A 17,947-nucleotide genomic window follows, 5' to 3' on the forward strand; every position below is an offset into this window, starting at 1 on the left:
GCTGTACCGTCCCTGTGTGTGCTGTGCCGTCCCAGTGTGTGCTGTGCTGTTCTCATTCAGAGCCCAAAATAGACACAACTTGCTGTCCAAAAGGCTAACTCCTGAACAGACTGCGAGTGGGAGTTTTATTCGGGGGAGTTCAACACGGGGGCCGATGGCACGGGGGCGGCTGCTCCGGTGTGGCCAAGGGGCCTGAGCCACTCACTTGCTGCAGGTGAGGGCTTCATCCCCACCGGGGCCACTGTCCAGGTAGGTGGCCAGGTTGGTGAAGCCGGCCGGGATGTCGTCCCATTCGTCAAAGCGAACTCCACTGCCCAGGGAGTAGGTACCAGCCGCGCACTGCGTGCAGTGCTGTGATGACATCTCCAGGAACTCCCCGGCATTGCAGGAAAAGGCTGGGGGGGGGTACACATGAATCATAAATTGGGGAGGGGGGGGTTTCACATGGATCACAAAGGAGGACGTAAGAACCAATAATGGGTAGAATCAACTCTCTCTGCTGCCAATCACTGGCTTCCCAAGGCAATAAAGCAACCAATGACATGTGGTATAAACTCTACACTGCCAATCACTGGCTTTAAATCCAATAAAGCAATCAATGAAGTTTGGCATTACCTCCACACTGCCGATCACTGGCTTTTCGACTCAGTATACCAACAAATGAAATGTAGAGTTAACATTGCACTTCCAATCACCGCGTTTCTGACCTAATAGAGCAACCAATGAAATGTGAGTTAAGCCAGGCCAGGGCTTGATAACCCCACCCACAACGGATGTAGCAGCCGTATATTACTGTTGCTTAAATGAGAACTTCAGGGATCAAACCCTCTGAGACCCTCTGAGAAACATTAAAATGTGTTTGTACCATTTACCCAGGGCACAGCATCACTTACAGTCCTGAAGCACCAAACATTTTTAAAGAAATCTAGTTTGATTTCAAGTTGAAATATTAAACACATTAAAAGTAGCATCGACCCAATAATTCTCATTTTCACACTTTCAGTCTCCAGCCATGGTTTGTCTATTCTAAGGCACTGACTCAGAAGTATCTGTGAACGGACACAGCGCCATGATGGTGCCAATTACCGTCACACTTCTCTGGTGGAAGCAACCTGCCAAGGGCAAAATGTATGGTCAGTGGGGGGAGGGGGGGCAGGGTGAGTGTCTCGCCCCCCCCAATATTCACAGAAATAGCACTCCCACATTTGCATGTGTATAGCTACTGATTGCACACTTGCCCCCCCCCCCAGCTCTTATAGTGCTCTGACATCATTTCGGCGATGCCATTCTGCCACAGAAACATCCCTCGTTTCTGTTTAAGTGGCTGGCGGGCGGCACAGCGGCACTGGGGCGGGCGGCTGTGGGCGAGTACATAGCAGCTGCCGTTATTGACACAGAGCAGCTGGAAAAGGGGAGCAAAACTGAGTGAGCTGACCGGGGGGGGTTGGGGGGGGCAGTTTTAAGAGAGGGGGTTTGTTCCTGGGACACCCCAAAGCTCAGGACTCCCTTTACATTAATCCCGAGTGCTAGGCTGGGCCCCCACATGGCACACAGCAGACAGGACAGCCTGACCCCACTCATTAATCGTTAATTACGCTCAAGGCTGATTTCCGACACATCACAATGGCTTGGATTAAACACACAAATGTCACACACTGATGGTGACAGAATAATGGACAGACTTTCACTAAATGAACCGCTGAGATCATCTGTCATCCCTGCGCTGTCTCTCCTGTGTGTTGCCATGGTAACCAGTTTCCACGCACATCCAGGCCACGGCAGGTTTTAATTCACGGTTCGCCATGCCGCGACGTGGTTACACCAAGGCCAGCACCCATCAGCACCCTGTGGCGTCTTAACCAATAAAGTGAGCTGGATTTTTGACATGCTACTGCTGGGGTGGTTTTGCCTGGTCTCCATGGTAACATGGGGAGCAGCTTGGACCCTTTCTGGCTGCGTCCTTCCGGGGGCATGTCCGAAAGCGGTTTGACCCGGCTGGTCCGATAGCGAGGTGGTCTGCTCTCTGTCTCCAGCAAGACTTGCGGAAAAGGACGAATGCCTAACGCTGCAGGATCTCTGAGGCAGGACGTGTTTGGACGGGAAATTCCACACCAGAGATAAGCAGGTGTCAGGAATGCTGGGGGGGGGGCGATAATCACACCCTCACATACATCCTTCCGAGACCCACGACAATTAGCAGGCAAATTAACACACAGGCTTCCAAAATGCCTATTAAATTAAATGTCTGTTAATTTCACCCTTTATTTAAACGATGCCATCATTTTTCCTGATTATTGTTCCCTTGTATCCATCTCCTCCTTACCTCCAGGGAGGGAGACCCCTTCCTAAGGAACCACTCGCTTCCGGCCTGATGCGTACCAGACGGATTCCCTCCCATACTCACTGCAGTCGGTGCCTCTGACCGGATCCGGCAGTCCCGAGCAGAGTCCCTGTCCACGGGGGATGGCCACCCTCCACCGGGACCCCGTGCTGTCACACTCCGTGTATTCGAAGTAGTAGTCCGTCTGTTGGAAGGGAGCACAGAGCAGAGCTGTCAGTCGCTGTTCTAAGAGCGCCAGGCCCTAGCTGCAAGTGACACATCCGGCACCAGCTCGTCTATACAGCGACGGCTTCGCTTTTTGGCCACTGTCTGGCGAGGTCGGCGATGCCCTGGGGTGAAACAGCATCCGGCGTGGGGCGAGAACTGTTACGCAAGCGGTCATCCGCATAAGCCGAGCTCGCGACATCCTCTGAGGCGTGGCAGGACCTGCTTGTCACGTCACGGTCACCTTAGAGCCTGTACCAGGAATCATGGGACGCCAGGACACCATGGATGGGATGTCCGTCCAGTGCAATGCTAAAGAAACTACCAGAGTCAGTGATTCTCAACCCACTCCACAGGGATCCCCAGACAGTCCACATTTTTGCTCCCTCCCAGCTCCCAGCCAATCAAGAACAACGAACACCTGGCACAGGCGTATTGGGAACTGTGAAGGAGCAAAAATGTGCACTGTCTAAAGGACTGGATTGAGAAACATTAATCTAAACCACAAGTCTTCAGACTGTGGAAGCTTAAGCACTTATAATATCCACGAGGGGCAGTTGGTTTAAAGGGGAAAAAAAAATGCATTTTGGTCAGAAGCACATTTTGGGTGAAGAATACGTTTTAATGATCAGCTGTGTGGGGGCAGAGGGGGCCCCAGTCAAATAAATAATGGGGTCAAAAGTGCAGCGATTTAACAGAAAGGGGAAAGCGGTGTCGATAACCAGCAGCGAAACTGCCAGAACTGCCTGCTCTCCGCCACGGCGGCCATCATCCTCACTGCCACGTTAGCGCAGTTAAGTCACCTTAACGAGGCCCAATTAACCTGCAGCATGCGAGTGCAGCGTTTTAGCGGAGAAGGGGTACCTCCATGGTGGGGACACTCATGTCCTGTTGGGCGTCAGGCGGCAGCCTGTCATGGGATGAGGGTGGGTGAGGATTCAAGGAGGGGGCTGATGGAGCCACCACAATTCCATGACTAAAAATGGAAATGGTAGCCCTCTCCATTTCTCTGGCATGCCCCCGTGTCTTTCCCTGAGCCTCTTCACAAGGTCAAACGCAGCCGGCTGTGCTGCACGCAACAGTCAGTCCCCCCCCCCCCCCCCCCCCCATCTCCCCACACCACAGATTCTGATGCCGGGAATCGCTCTCCCTCCATACAGTCATCCCAGCTTCATGGGGGCCCTTTGTGATACGGAGTTAATGATCTGCGCAGTCATCCCCTCGTTTACTGATAAACAGCGCAGGAACACTTAAACAGCGGCCTCCCAGAGAAAATAAAACGAATCAGCCACGACAGTCGAGATTCCATTTCGCTGAAATTTGCTCTCCATAAAAGACTCATTATTCTTATTCAACTCAAGAACAAAAGAGGGAGTGTTAGTCAAAAAGTTATTTTTTGGGGGGGTGGGTCAATTATCATCCCACTGCTAATTTTCCCAAACAGTCCGTGTTGTCAGCAGTTGCCTTCTGGAAACTTCTCTTCACAGGACAGCACAGATAGCGGAAAGGGACGAGACACGATGCAGAACAACCCCCTCGCTGGGACTCCTATTGGCGCCAAAGCCAGTACAGCAACAGCTGCTTTTATCCAAAGTGACAAACTGACAAAGTTCCCTACAGCAATTGGGGTTTAAGAGCCTTGCTCAAGGGCTCAATGGTGACATCACTCTGCCAACCCTGGGATTTGAACCAACAACCTTCCGGTTAAAAGTCCCAACCCGGACACCAGTTGTGCATGCAGCCCTGTTCCTATGCATCTTGCTTGCTATGTAATTTTACTGTGCTCAGAGCTCAACGACATGAATTACCCATGCGAGTATTGGCACTTATGAAGGATATACGAATGTTAAAATCAGCAGACGATCCACACCTGTAGGCTGGGAAGTAGCCAGACTGCTAACAAAAGTGTTTCCTGCCCTTTGCAGGGGAAACAGTACGAGATCCTTACAATGAAGCAGAGCTGCCAACTACATGTGGCCTAATTCACACCCCCTCACCCTATTTGCTAGACTTCAGCCTACTTTAGATCCCAGTTAAATCACAGAAGTCTGCGGCACATCCTACACTTAGCTTAAAAAACAAAATCTGGTCATTTAAAGGGGCTTATTTTTAGTTAAAAGCACGAGAAAAGAGGGAGGAAGCCTGCAGTGCTTACGTGACGTTTTATCTGATAAAGAGCTTTTAATTGAACAAAAACTCTTAAAAGAAATAAGATTTTATAAAGGCAGAATCTCTCAAGTACTTGCAGGTAGACACACTAGATTCATGTCACCCTTTTGATATCAGACCCAAAAGGTGCTGGACTCCAGCACATACCCTGAAGCTACAATCGCTAAGCTAATTCATTAGCACGTCCCACCGCCAGCCAGCATCAGCATAACCACTGATCGATAATGAAACACGACCCAGCTGAGGTGAAGCAGGGAAGCCCATTTACTTCCTCTTCCAAAGCACAATGTCCAGGATTCTTTTTCAGTGAAACCATAAAGTGCCCCATCCACTCACAGGAGAAATGGGAAACTGGAGTAGAGACGATTGCCAAGCATAAGTGAAACAAATTTGCCTTTCCCTGAAGAGAATGGAGGTCCGTGGTGGACTGGAAGAGGCAGGCTGTCAGTCTGACAGTGGTATAAGGACAATAAGACATCATCTCTCCATACAAACTATACACATTTTTTTACAGGGAAAAATTTAAAGCAAAGGAGTGCCAGAAGCCAAATGCGTGGGCAAGGTATAAACGGCAAAAAACAAACTGGTGATAGTACAGTGAGAAACCACAACCGCAGATGGCTCACCGTTTGACTGGATTTACTACTTCGCCGCTATAAATAGGTCACCGTTTTATAAATAGTGTAAGCCACCCCACATTAAGGTGATACAAAGCGAATGTAAAATAAATAACACGATTAGCAATGGAAGAAGGGTATATATACAGAAGGTGAGCTACTAGAAGGTTCGCTTAAATTAGCCCCTTCCACAGAAATGTGTATCTGTTAAATGACCCTATTAAAGAGTCTTTGGTCCGATAGCGAGAGTGAGTTGTAATAGCAATAACGAACTATGTGTATCAAACCGGAGAACCAATACTATAGATCTACCGATCTCTCCGATTTGATACATATTAATTTCCGTAAAGTACATCGACAGAAACAGGGAGGAGAAAAACGAGAGAAACATTAACGGAGAGTGCAGAGCAGTTCACAGCTCAGATGGTAATTATTAGGACGGATAGGGCTGAATATAATTATTCAAAACGATTATTATCATGTAGATGTTAGTAATGTGTTCACCTGCTTTTCTGACAAAGGTTTCAGCGGAAAACAGACCGAGAGGACGTGCAGCTGTAGAGATAAGCATGCGCTTCTGTTTTGTCATGTTAATCAGCCCTCGGTTTCAAATATCGGGGGGGGGGGGTATTTCATGTCAGTACCAAATAACACGAAAAACAACGAATGTATGACCAGCTTCTGCTATGCCAAGATGGAATCGGAATTTGTTTACTTTGCACATTTTTCAGAGGCAAAATTTGTCTGGAAAGGTAGCTACATCAATCCTCGGTAAACACTTAAGGAGGAGCCGTGTCATAAAGATATCCATCCATCCATCCATCATCCGTTTTCCAAACCGCTTATCCTACTGGGTCGCGGGGGGTCCGGAGCCTATCCCGGAGGCAATGGGCACGAGGCAGGGAACAACCCAGGACGGGGGGCCAGCCCATCGCAGGGCACACTCACACACCATTCACTCACACATGCACACCTATGGGCAATTTAGTAACTCCAATTAGCCTCAGCATGCTTTTGAAACCGGAGTACCCGGAGGAAACCCCACGACGACATGGGGAGAACATGCAAACTCCACACACATGTGACCCAGGCGGAGACTCGAACCTGGGTCCCAGAAGTGTGAGGCAACTGCACCACCATGCCGCCCCTCATAAAGATATTTGATTTCAAAATACTGTAGATCGCATGTATGTAATATGCAAGGATTATAAACATCATTGCTTTGTAACTGGTTTTATGTTTTTTTAAGATTATATGTGACGATCAACTAGTAGCTGAAATAGACACTCAAACTGAAGTAGTTTGAAAAATGGGGTTTAAAAACTCACGCATGTTAATTATTTAGTAGTGCAGGCCTATTTAACGAGAACAAACCCCATTAAATCGAAAAAATACATGATATACAATTATATCACAAGGTAACTATCGGTCTTTACATACACAATAAAAATCAGAACTGATTTTGAACGTATCTTGCCAGAAACTGACATACAATTGTGCAAATTTAGAACTACTTTAAATTCATTATCATTAATCTACACATGAGCGTCCTAACTGCTAAATGGCAACAACAATATTGATGTAAACAAGAGATTCTTACAAGAGTAGGTTACACACAAGTAAGGGACATCTAAGTGGGGTTTATAGCTTATCAGGCTGGGACTCGCAGTGATTGACGAGATTAGCGCGCGTTGCCTGGCACCGAGACCCCTTCGAGATGGTAAATCATGGGAGTCCAGCGTCATGGCAACGGCTGATGGGATGGAGGCAGCACCTGGGTTAATGAAGCATGTGTGCGCCCAGTATGCAGGGGACCGGTGAACGCAAACACGATCAAGCGCCGCAAAGAGTAAATACGACGAGTCAACAGCTCAGAGGATCTGGGGTTAATGTGTGGCCTATGCTATTTAGCGCGATGAAACACCAATCTCCTAGATGTTTGACAAAGTCTGCCAATGTCCTTGTCATTTTGAGAATGTACTTTAATTCCCTAGTGGAAATAAAGGAATTGGATTTTTGTATACATTTCTCCTGAGTGTTCACGAGGAAGAACCACAACACAGCAGTTAAGTATTTTATAAAAAGGCTTTCTCTGAGAAATACACGCGATTCAGTTTCATCTGAGGTCGCTGCCAAAAGATGGTCTGATCTCTGTTAAAGGTCGGTATTTTATTCGTTATTTATATTGATGACGCTCCCCTTTACATTGTAAGAGTGCACAAATAGCAAACGTACAGCTTTGACGCGGACTATCCATAACGGAGATAAGGTAGGAAAATAACACCGTTTCATGCTGATACTGTTACTCGCTGTAATTGTTTATTACATAATAATTGCAGTTTGCAGAATCCAGCGCTAAAACTGGAACAAACAGTCCAAGTACATCAAGGGGCTGCAAGGACTGGCGACTCGTGGCGTCTGCTAATTTCTGTCTCAACTGTACAAGTGTGACTCATACTATAGTATTAGGATTTATCTCCACGTATTGATGAATGTACTATTTCTGGTACAAAATTTAATTCGATGTAACTCATTTTTGCAAATATGAGGCCCTGTGATCAATATATGATGCATGTGTAATTTAATGAAGGCGCTTTGATTTAAAACATTAAGAAAATTGACTAGTAGAGTATTATATATATTTTGCCATTAACCACGGTGCCTCAAAAGATAATAAAGAAGCCTTGCAGTGGAATCTAAAAGCCTATCCTTACTACTTCAGCATGTCCAAATAAACAATAACACGTCGGTACTGCTTATAAACGGACCGGATTCGTACACATTCGATGGCTTTTTACCTCTTGGCACTGAGGCAGACCACCGGCCGGGGATACCAGCTGAAGCGAGCCGACGATGAGGAGGACGCAGCGCAGCCAGGCGGAGGACGGCATCGCACTGATGAAACCAACGCGGCTCGCAGCTTCTCCCCACTTCCGTGTCTTGTACGATAACCTGCGGGTCCTCCAGGCGAAGATCCGCGTCGTGTTCACATGTGGTTTCGCCACTGCTTATTTTTAAATCTGCTTTTCGCCGTGTGCTTTCTTCCCTCCCAGCCAGAACCCCTTCAGACTGCGCTCAGATCCGCCGGCTTTTCACAGCGATTCGTGTGACGTAATTTGTCATCTGGTCAGGGCAAGCGCACTGAGAGATGTCATTTTGCTTATTAATATACTAGTAAATACACCGAAGAAGGGGGTCGACAAAAAGAAATGCAATTGTGCGAAAAAAGCAGCTCACAATAATAGGCTATATAAATAAGTCTAAGCAAAACTACATGCTATATATAAAACCATTAAAACATTTCCAATTAAGATTATATTCACAGCATTAAATTCTTCATTATGCTTTTTTATTATTCTGTCAATTATAACAGAGAAAATGTCATGTCAGATGCTAGGCGCTTAATTGCTTGGAAAGAGTCCCATTGAACAGGCGTAAATGGTGTAAGCATGTGAGTTTGAGATTATTCTATAGAAATGATATGTTTATCACGTCGATGAAAGCTTTACACCATTAAAAAATTATATTAGTCAACATATGCGTCTAATCGCCTTAATATGATCATGAATTCCGCATTAGAACAATAGAATGGTGATTGAACATAGGCCTACACAGATAAAAATGGAAATACAAACAGCTTCTACGACACTGGTCACGAAGAATCCATGAATGTGGAGATTAAAGCATCAATCGCATTATTTTCTTTTCTTTTAAACAAAACATTTACGTTACAGTTTCAGTTATATCAACACACTTTGAGAATAGACCCAAAGTCCTCCAGTAACCAACTAAATGTAATAAATTGGCCTATATTTCCGGAACACATGAGTTTCCAGATAAATTATTCGGCGAACAATAATTAAAATACAACCTCATAACAAAAGCAACAACAATAATCATGATAACAACAAACACGTCTTTATAAGTCGCATCATGTTTACATGTGAATATGACTATTCATTTCGAATACTTGTACGACTACATAGTGCAATTACACGTAGAATCTGTCTTCGGAGATGTAAAGCGGTTTATGTCGGCTAGTATTGGTACCCAAGAAAGGTCTGTGTCGAACATTGTATTAGACCTGTGGGGTGCAGTAAACCCGAATAAACTTTCTAAAATATAAGATGTAGAATCTTGCCAAGAAATCTGTAAACACTGCGGCTACTGCTTTGATGTCAGTTAATAGTATCGCTTGTTTTATTTAGGAAGAACTGAAAGGTGAAATACATTTGCGCAAATTTAACAGACGCTTTTGTCCAAAAGGACAAACCGGCGGAAGGTAGTCTTGATTTCCGGTGCTTATCCGGTGCCGACTTTTACCTGTTTTTGTATGTCCTGTTTTTCCCGAAGCCGAAACGGAAAGCACGCACACAGGTCCATTAAAAGTCAAATAAAAGTCAGCTGTTAAAACGTCTGGTGAACCGTCTTCCATAGGTAATTAATTCATATAAGTAAATATCGCAACTCAGTCCTACAGCGGCCTGAAAACACCCAAAAGCATCAAATAAATGCTACACCAGTTAAACACTGCATAAGTTTGCAACGTGATACATAGTATCTCTTTGGGAAACACATAATGTATCTAAGCGTGTTACCACGCCGGACTATTTTCCAGGCGTAATCATGGATACAGGAAGATGTCAAATTACATTGATGCATTTTAACATTATTTGTAAATAAATGGCATATAATTCACCATCTATGCAACACAAATATCTCGTTTCTCAGAAGATTATTTAGTTTACTGAATAATCAATACAGCTGCAAGATTAATAACAGAAACCATCAGTCCTTGTTTTATTTGTTAAGACTTTTCGACAACGACTGTTGTGTTCAGCAATAATCTCCATTAACAACTGACTATAATCTTATCCAGGTGTTTAGCCATCCATTTCACCTAATTCGAAACAGTCTAAATCTCTTTAGATTGATGTATTCCTAGCAGCTGGCATTTAATGTTCGGCTAAGGATTGCCTTGTAGGTCTTGGCACACTAAAAACCCAATCAGATTGTATGTCCGTTTGGTAAATCCAAATATTAATTGCAGAACTAAACTGCTATAGAAATGATGAGATTTGGGGTGTTTCTCAATACCAAGACCACAAAGACCATACTTGTGGTCTTGGGAAGACCGGTCTTGCTAACTTACCTCCCAACAATGAACTTGGGCTGCAATGAATCATGGGATTGGTCTCATTTGGAAAGGATGCAATCCATATGATCGGTGAGGTGATGAAAACAAAGGGCAGATTGTGAGGGGGGGGGGGGGTCTCTTCATCCTGACAGGTGTGTGGCACTGGCTTTCAGATGGCCCAGACAACAAGCAGAGCCAGACACTGAAGAAAAATTTTGACAAATATCTTTGATCTTTGTCTTAATCTTCAGCTTTTACAGACATACTTGTGAGCTTTTCATGACTGGTTATGTTCCAGTGTTATCTGACGAGATTAATTTTGTTTAATAATGAATAAGCACAGGTGTCACTGGAGATATTCTGAAACCACATTTATGAAATGTAACTAAGCCATATATGTCATACCTTCTTCTAGTCTGTATCCCAAGAATACTGTAAAAATGTGTGTGTGTGTGTGTGTATATATATATTATACACACACAGATACACACACAGAGCTCTGGAAAAAAATATTTGCTTAAAAATCTGCCTTTTTAAATCCTGGTTTAATCGTGGTCCTACTGGCAGAAGGCTACACTGAGCTGCTTCCAGGCTCATAATTACTAAGACAGCAGTGTACAAGAATATGGTGAAGCAGGAGACACTGGGAACGACCAGAAACCAGTCAGACAGAAGTGACTTATTAATACCTGAGATACCCATCAATTTATCCTATAGCGCCTCATGAATCGTAGGATGACACCAAGTGACCTTAAAAAAGAATGGGAAACATGAAGTGCAGGTGTGAAGTGCACTGCTAGGACAATTCATAACAGGCTCCTAGAAGCAGGACTGAAGTCCCATAAAATAGGCAGAAGCCTTTCATCGAGAAACAGAGAACTAGGTTGGACTTTGTGTTCTACACAGACGCATACATTGAGAAAGGAGTTAAACAAGCAAATCGTGCTGTGGTCTCTTAATTTTTCCCCCAGAGCTGTGTGCATGTGCATGTGTATGTGTGTGTGTAGAAAATAATTTATATTTTAGTTAATGTGTTTTAATGTTTCCTCATATATTGCACATTGTAGTTCAAGTATGTATGTATGCATCTGTGATGATCCAAGAGGTAAATATGCAGACACTTTTATACAAAAGTTCAGAACCAGGGTTACAGAAGATATAACAAACGATGCAGCTTCTTATAATAGATGCCTCAAAGTCACAAGGTCAGACATTATCATATGCAAACATACACAAACTGCTTTAATAGCATTTACCTTCACTATCAAACATGCCCAGATTTAAATACAGAGGGTACATACAGTACTAGCAATGAAGAAGGTTCGCGTCAGAAGGTAAAATGTGAGAAATCAGCAAAACTAGACATCAACCTGCTTTTCCATGTATTTTTTTTTAAATAGGTGTCAGTTTGTTGGGGGAAAAATTATGTTCTGTAGGTGTGTCCACACTTGTGATTGGTACTGTATAAATATTTGTGCATACTTTAACCACTATTATCTAAATAAATAGGACAACACATACGTTATGCTGCTCTCAGTGCTAGTCACCCAGTTCTACCATTCCATGCCTTTGTTAACTTAATTGTGCACTAGTTCGTCATTGGGTTAGGCATTAAAATGGTTATAAAAGGCCGCGATGGTCAGTAAACATAAACTTTCACTTTGTGGACCTCCTTATCATCGCATTCTCTCTTTCTGTTATAATAGTAAAACGTGTTGTCCCGACGCTGCAGCTTTTTCACGAATCCGGTCTCTGGCCAACGATCAACCTGCAATTAATACAAGTAGGATTAAAACATTGATACTGCCGTAATATCACATTTTAATGAAAACTGGACCCGCTCTATTCAGACTGGCCACCAGTTTAAACAGTTTTAATAGTCTTTACCAGCTCGACCCGTTTGACTTGCTTGTACTCCCGTTCATCCCGGTATCCAGCCTGTTGGAATCTGTACAGATTCTCTACCTCATCTGTCCACCGCTTCGCCCTTGTAATGGTTCTGGGGATCACGTCAGCATCGATACATGACGCACAAGCCATTTGTTCCTGAAGCATAATGTGAAACACAGAACGACATACATGGTTCAATGGTCGACAGCACTGCCTTGGTTAATTACAGCGTAAATACTGATTCCTTTAACTAACGCTAGTGCATGCTGACCACCATGCTACGTGTATTTTTATAAATTTTATTAGACTGGTCGTTACGCAGAAGTGTATAATGCTCACTTTATAGCTGACGTTGATTCGGAAATGTAGTATATTTCCAACTAACAGAGCCCGAAAACTGTTCTCCGAACAGTATCGTCGCATAGAAACATCTGCTCCGGTGTCTCCTAGCGACGCTAACGCCGAAGCCGGAAGTGACACACTGCCTCGGCCAACTAAGTGCTTTCCCGGGGTTTTCATGCGCTCCTTCACGCACTGAAAATGTGTTCACCTATAATATGAAGTTCATCGGTATTGTCCGTTTTAAATAATACAATTTGACCATAATCGTAACATAAGAGTTTACAGACTGAATTGTTTTACCAGCAATAAATGTACGCAGCCTTCAATCCACCAGATGGCGTACTGCTTTGTGTTTACTGCGTCAACACTGATCATAAATGACACAGGGGCGGTTACAAAATGGTTAACCAGCCCGCAATAAATGTCGCGTTTTTTTCTAGGACTTCGTGTCCAGTCTAACACCAGGCTGCTGATTACTCAAAATGAGCTCATTCGGCGGCCGCATGAAAGAATATCCCAGTATTTCCCTGGACCGTTTCGATAAGGAAAATGTACATGCCAGAGCCTATTTTTTATCCCACTGCCACAAAGGTAAGAACCGGATCACAAACTAGACAGCAGGACGTTGGACATTTTGGCCAGGCATAGATTTATAAGTATCTCATCCTTAAGCCTGATAACCAGGCGGGAAGTTAAAGAAACCGAAAGGAGTCGTTTTAGTCAAAATGGTTGATTGCTGTTTTGCTGGCAGCCTACTCTAGTAATTCTGCCCACTTTTTCGACCAAGTCCTTGTAAACTAAGTCTAACAATTCCACAGATCATATGAAGGGACTGAAGGCAACGGCCCTGAGAAGGAAACTAAAGTTTAGGTATGATGTGATGTTTGCTTACAGGGTGCTGTCAGTGAACGTTTGCACTTTTTACTTTATCAGTAGTTTAACACAGAAATCGTTGTTTATCTGGCTTCATGTCTCATCTGTGGATGTTTTCACTGACGCATGCATAATATGTTTCTGTATGTTCTAGCTCGACAGTCAAATTGTACTGTTCGCCTGTGACAAAGGAGATTTTGCTAAGCAATCCAAGATATGGATTCTGGGAAAACCACGTTGTAAGTAGATATACGAATCATTTATAAGATCACAAGATTGTCCAAACTATTACGACCACGTGGTGATCGAAAAAGGAGGCAGTTTTTACGAATCGGGATAATACCTGGTTTGTGCTTATTGCCATTTATACCAGGTTGCTCTTGAGGTGGAAGACCCAACTCAAATATCTCTGGTTGATGAAATCTCAGGAGAGGTAATTATATGTTCAAGATTACTAGGAGGATGTATGCAATGTTATTGATGTGTAAAGAAGTATCATTAAAGAGACCAGCGATCAAAGCTGTATATCCCTGAATAATTGATCATTTTACCCGTTAGAAAGAGGACATTCTGGTAACATTGATTCCAGCTGGACACTGTCCTGGATCTGTCATGTACGTATCAAAACAACACTTTACTTTTGAAACGCTAAAAAAAGAAAATCCACATTTAAGGATACGGGAAACATTTTCTTTAAAATACTACAAACTTCTATCTAGATAAAGATGTGGTACCCCGACGTTGCTGTAGTGGGCCTACTTGTTCTTTTAAGTTGTATTATATATGTATTGTATTGTTTCCCTGGTGTAGGTTTCTGATAGAAGGGGACCGCGGCACGGTGCTGTACACCGGGGACTTCAGGCTGGCCCAGGGGCAGGCGGCCCGGATCCAGTCCTTGCATGCTGGCGGCCGGTACGGTTGCCTCGAATCGCTACTTGCCCGCGTCGGCATGACGCCGTTTTCCTTACGTGATGCGTTTCACTGCTGTCAGGATAAAGGACGTTCAGAGCGTTTACCTGGACACGACGTTTTGCGAGCCCCGGTTCTTCCAGATACCGAGCAGGGTAAGTTCCGTCCCTAATCTCAACCCAGGCGGGCCCTGCAGTGCCAGAAGCGCTAACCCTCATCTGCACCATGCCCTGCTCGGTGTCGTCCAGGAAGCTTGCTTAGATGGCATACGGGAGCTGGTGAGGGAGTGGATCGCCATCAGCCCGAACCACGTGGTGTGGCTCAACTGTAAAATCGCCTACGGGTACGAGTACCTCTTCGTAAATCTCTCGGAGGAGTTCGGATGTCAGGTAAGCACGTGTACTTGGACGTCTTATTAATGTAACCTGCAGGGACTGCGTGCCCCCACCGCGTCCCACGTGTGCCTTTTTAAATCCGCCCCTCTTCTGCAGGTTCACGTGAGCAGCGCGCACGTGTTCGCAGGGATGCCCGAAATACTGTGTCACGTGACCACGCGCCGCGACACGCAGATCCACGCATGCAGATTTGCCGGGGTGGGATGTGCGCGCTGTCATTGCATACCGTGGTGTCAGAAATAAACTCATGCAACAAGTCGGTCTTTTGACGAATGTCTACTATGTGTCACGCTAGCATTGGTAAACTGAAATTCAGCTGTGAAATGTGCCTTATTTTCACTTTTACAATTTTAGGGTGAGGAGTATATCAGAGGCAGCAGGCTGCCTTGTGGCATGAAACCCTCGGACGGAACTGCGCTGCACGTCATAAGCGTCAAGCCCTCAACCATGTGGTTCGGAGAGCAGCCCAATAAAACTGCCGTAATTGTCAAGTGAGGATAGATCTCAAGATCTTATACCACTGCAGCTGTAGTCCAGCGAAAGCAGCACGGCTTAGCGCATTTCCTGTAATGTTTCAGGTTAATTTAACAGCTGATATCAGTATGCGTGTAAAAACAGTGTCTGTCAGTCAGGTTACGCTGTTCTTGACACGTGTAGTTTTTCCTGGATAAGAAGAAGGTGACATTACTTTGCTGATGCGAGATGTGCTTTCAGAACGGGGCCGACGTCTTACCGCGCCTGCTTCTCCTTTCACTCCTCATACTCAGAGGTGAGGAAAAGATCTACACACTGACACCGGCTCGCTAACCACTTGGCCCAGTTTTATGTGCAGAATGACGTACAATGAATGATACTTTAATCGGAAAAAATAAAACCGCGCGTGCTCATTTCCTCTTCACCTGTTTGCGGATTATCTTGCCAGATCAAAGATTTCATGTCCTACATTTGCCCCGTCTACATATATCCGAACGTGATCCCGTATGGAAAAACTCTAGAGGAAGTTCAAGAGATGTAAGTGAATCGCGTGACTGGCGCACCAAAAGCAAGCAGTGGCCCTTTTTTGTAAACTGCACACAAATTTCTTTCAGATTAAAACCGATGTGCAGAGAGCACTGTGGACGAGGATTGGTGGTGTACAAACCTCTGGGAACCCTTAAAAGATCGAAAGTGGAACAAATAAAAGGTATAGTGGGCATGAGGCCTGTATTCATCAAGCCAGTGCACCTGCATGTTAATGTTATTCAGGGGTGAACAGCCTTGTTCCTGGACTGCCAGTGTCCAGCAGGTTTCCTATCCTACCTGATGAGTTACTATCTGTCCAGGATCAGGCATGGCTCCTCAGTGATCAATTAGGAGGGAAACCTGCCAGACACCGGCACTCCAGGGTTAGGGTTTCCTGCCCCTGTATGTAAAGCACCTGTCTTTAGTCATTCAGCGTCTGCCAGTACTTAACTGTTCACTGTCAAGGCAGAGGACAATATATGCTGAAAGACTTCATAAACAAAACTGCTTCTGATCAAAACTTTGAAGAGTTTAGGGATCACGATACAGATAGTTTAGTGTAGAGGCAGACAAACACGCTGGCGTTACGTCCTTAAAGAGGGCGACATTTCAAGGGCTGTGCCGCATGGCATGTGGCACATTAATTACCAGCTCTGCTCCTACTGTCACTATTGGCTGAGGAGTTGGCCAATCAGCTAACGGTTTCACTGGCCCAGTGAGGCACTGGTACTGAGTGTTGGCGGCAGTGAGACTTACTTAGGAATGGTTACTTAATTGTCTAGCATAGCTTTAAATCCCGTGTATCCAATTTGAAACCCACATTTGGATAAACCTAATAAATAAAATTTGACTGGCATCCTCTCCATGGGGGTCCCATTCAAATCCTGCCTAGGTTACGTAGGTATATGGGGAAATGGATAAATGGGAATGTTTGAATCCCTGTCTCTGTTCCCCAGATTCTGACAGCGAGTGTGATTTATTTGACGACGAGGATTTGGCTCCCCGCCGAAGGAAAGTGCCAGATAAACACCCCCCTGAAAAAGACGGGTCACCGATCCCAGAGAGGTTGGTCCCTACGACGGACCCAGAACCCACGTACACAGCCGGCCTGCTAAATGAGAACTTTCTGGACTGCACGGAATCGAACGACGAGGAGGAAGACAGCGAAGATGGAGACGAACCAGCAAGTCAACTCGGCACCTACAAGGTGATGAACGGAACAGACGTCGGCCGTCTCGAAGCAAAGCTGCCGACATGGGAGGCGTTTTTCTCAGTCGACCCGGAGCTGACGGACGAGAGCCCGGAGAGCAGCCAGACGCGGCGGACGGAAATGGGGGCGTCGCAGTCTCCCAGACTCTTCAGCGACTCGGACGACGACTCGACCCACTTCTCATCTCAGTCCACCCACATCTCAGACCCAGGTATCAACAGCCAGGTGGACACCATCCTTATCCGGCCACCGGAAAACATGCAGGGAGATGCTGGGCTTCCCAGCCACTCTAGAGACCACAGAGAGTCCAGGGATGCACGTGTCACGTCGACGGAGACGGAGGAAGAAAAGCCAGATTCCCAAGTCTCCTCCGATTTTGAAGTACCCCCAACGCCTGAATCAAACCCCCCTCAGCTAGGGGACCTGAAGGAGATGTATAAAAGACTGGCCGCAGGAGAATCTCTTTTTAAGACAGGCAATCAGACGGGCAGCCTCTAGCACACCGCGGCAGATAACTACGGACCCATAAATGAATTTTAATACCTGACACTAAGATGGGCCTTCAGGGAACATCCATTGTATTCGCACAACGGTATCTTGCACAGTTCAAATTCAATGTTTACAATGTATTTAACATCTGCTGGACTAATTAAAATGGAATGATAACAGTATGATATTATCAATATATATTTTTTTACCTCAGAAATTGCACAAAACAAGGATTGTAAGAATTTTAATTACTACTTAATTAAATGCATTTCTCAGATCTAAACTGAGGGATTGGTCTGTTTCTGTACTTCTGCTTATATTTAGTTTTTCCTTTTTTTAGCATCCACCTCTGTAGATCCAGCGGCACTC

The 17,947-nt window shown here is 45.0% G+C and overlaps 3 protein-coding genes across 6 annotated transcripts in view; 1 reads left to right on the top strand and 2 right to left on the bottom strand.

Annotated features, from left to right (window-relative positions):
• Window positions 1-8,262, bottom strand: part of LOC125745466 (endosome/lysosome-associated apoptosis and autophagy regulator family member 2-like) — a 31,023-nt gene extending 22,761 nt beyond the window's left edge. The window contains exons 1-3 of the mRNA XM_049018369.1: window positions 8,130-8,262; window positions 2,405-2,525; window positions 206-395 (exon numbers count right to left, since the gene is read on the bottom strand). Coding sequence (XP_048874326.1) covers window positions 206-395; window positions 2,405-2,525; window positions 8,130-8,222 — 404 coding nt within the window. The 5' untranslated portion in view covers window positions 8,223-8,262. The remainder of the gene's footprint in view (window positions 1-205; window positions 396-2,404; window positions 2,526-8,129) is intronic.
• Window positions 8,263-11,681: 3,419 nt separating this feature from the next.
• Window positions 11,682-14,808, bottom strand: meig1 (meiosis/spermiogenesis associated 1). 2 transcript variants are annotated; one of them, XM_049015966.1, is made up of 3 exons: window positions 14,701-14,808; window positions 12,356-12,514; window positions 11,682-12,236 (listed from the first exon to the last, which is right to left on the bottom strand). In XM_049015966.1, exons 1-3 carry the CDS (start codon window positions 14,707-14,709, stop codon window positions 12,108-12,110), a joined length of 297 nt encoding a protein of 98 aa, XP_048871923.1. In that variant the 5' UTR covers window positions 14,710-14,808; the 3' UTR covers window positions 11,682-12,107. The 2 variants fall into 2 exon arrangements, with proteins under 2 accessions (XP_048871923.1, XP_048871922.1); XM_049015965.1 differs by lacking the exon at window positions 14,701-14,808 and adding an exon at window positions 12,698-12,830.
• Window positions 12,804-17,861, top strand: LOC125743789 (protein artemis-like). Of its 3 annotated transcripts, XM_049015960.1 has the most exons (15): window positions 12,804-12,928; window positions 13,141-13,291; window positions 13,519-13,570; window positions 13,728-13,812; window positions 13,947-14,006; window positions 14,132-14,187; window positions 14,384-14,485; window positions 14,565-14,637; window positions 14,731-14,871; window positions 14,974-15,075; window positions 15,232-15,368; window positions 15,592-15,646; window positions 15,800-15,888; window positions 15,966-16,060; window positions 16,836-17,861. In XM_049015960.1, the coding sequence occupies exons 2-15, from the start codon at window positions 13,183-13,185 to the stop codon at window positions 17,585-17,587; spliced, it is 1,908 nt and encodes a 635-aa protein (XP_048871917.1). In that variant the 5' UTR covers window positions 12,804-12,928; window positions 13,141-13,182; the 3' UTR covers window positions 17,588-17,861. The 3 variants fall into 3 exon arrangements, with proteins under 3 accessions (XP_048871917.1, XP_048871916.1, XP_048871918.1); XM_049015959.1 differs by lacking the exon at window positions 12,804-12,928 and having other exon boundaries at window positions 12,939-13,291; XM_049015961.1 differs by lacking the exons at window positions 12,804-12,928; window positions 14,974-15,075 and having other exon boundaries at window positions 12,939-13,291.
• Window positions 17,862-17,947: the final 86 nt, after the last annotated feature.

The sequence above is a fragment of the Brienomyrus brachyistius genome, chromosome 1 (assembly GCF_023856365.1).
Source record: "Brienomyrus brachyistius isolate T26 chromosome 1, BBRACH_0.4, whole genome shotgun sequence".
Lineage (NCBI taxonomy): Eukaryota > Metazoa > Chordata > Actinopteri > Osteoglossiformes > Mormyridae > Brienomyrus > Brienomyrus brachyistius.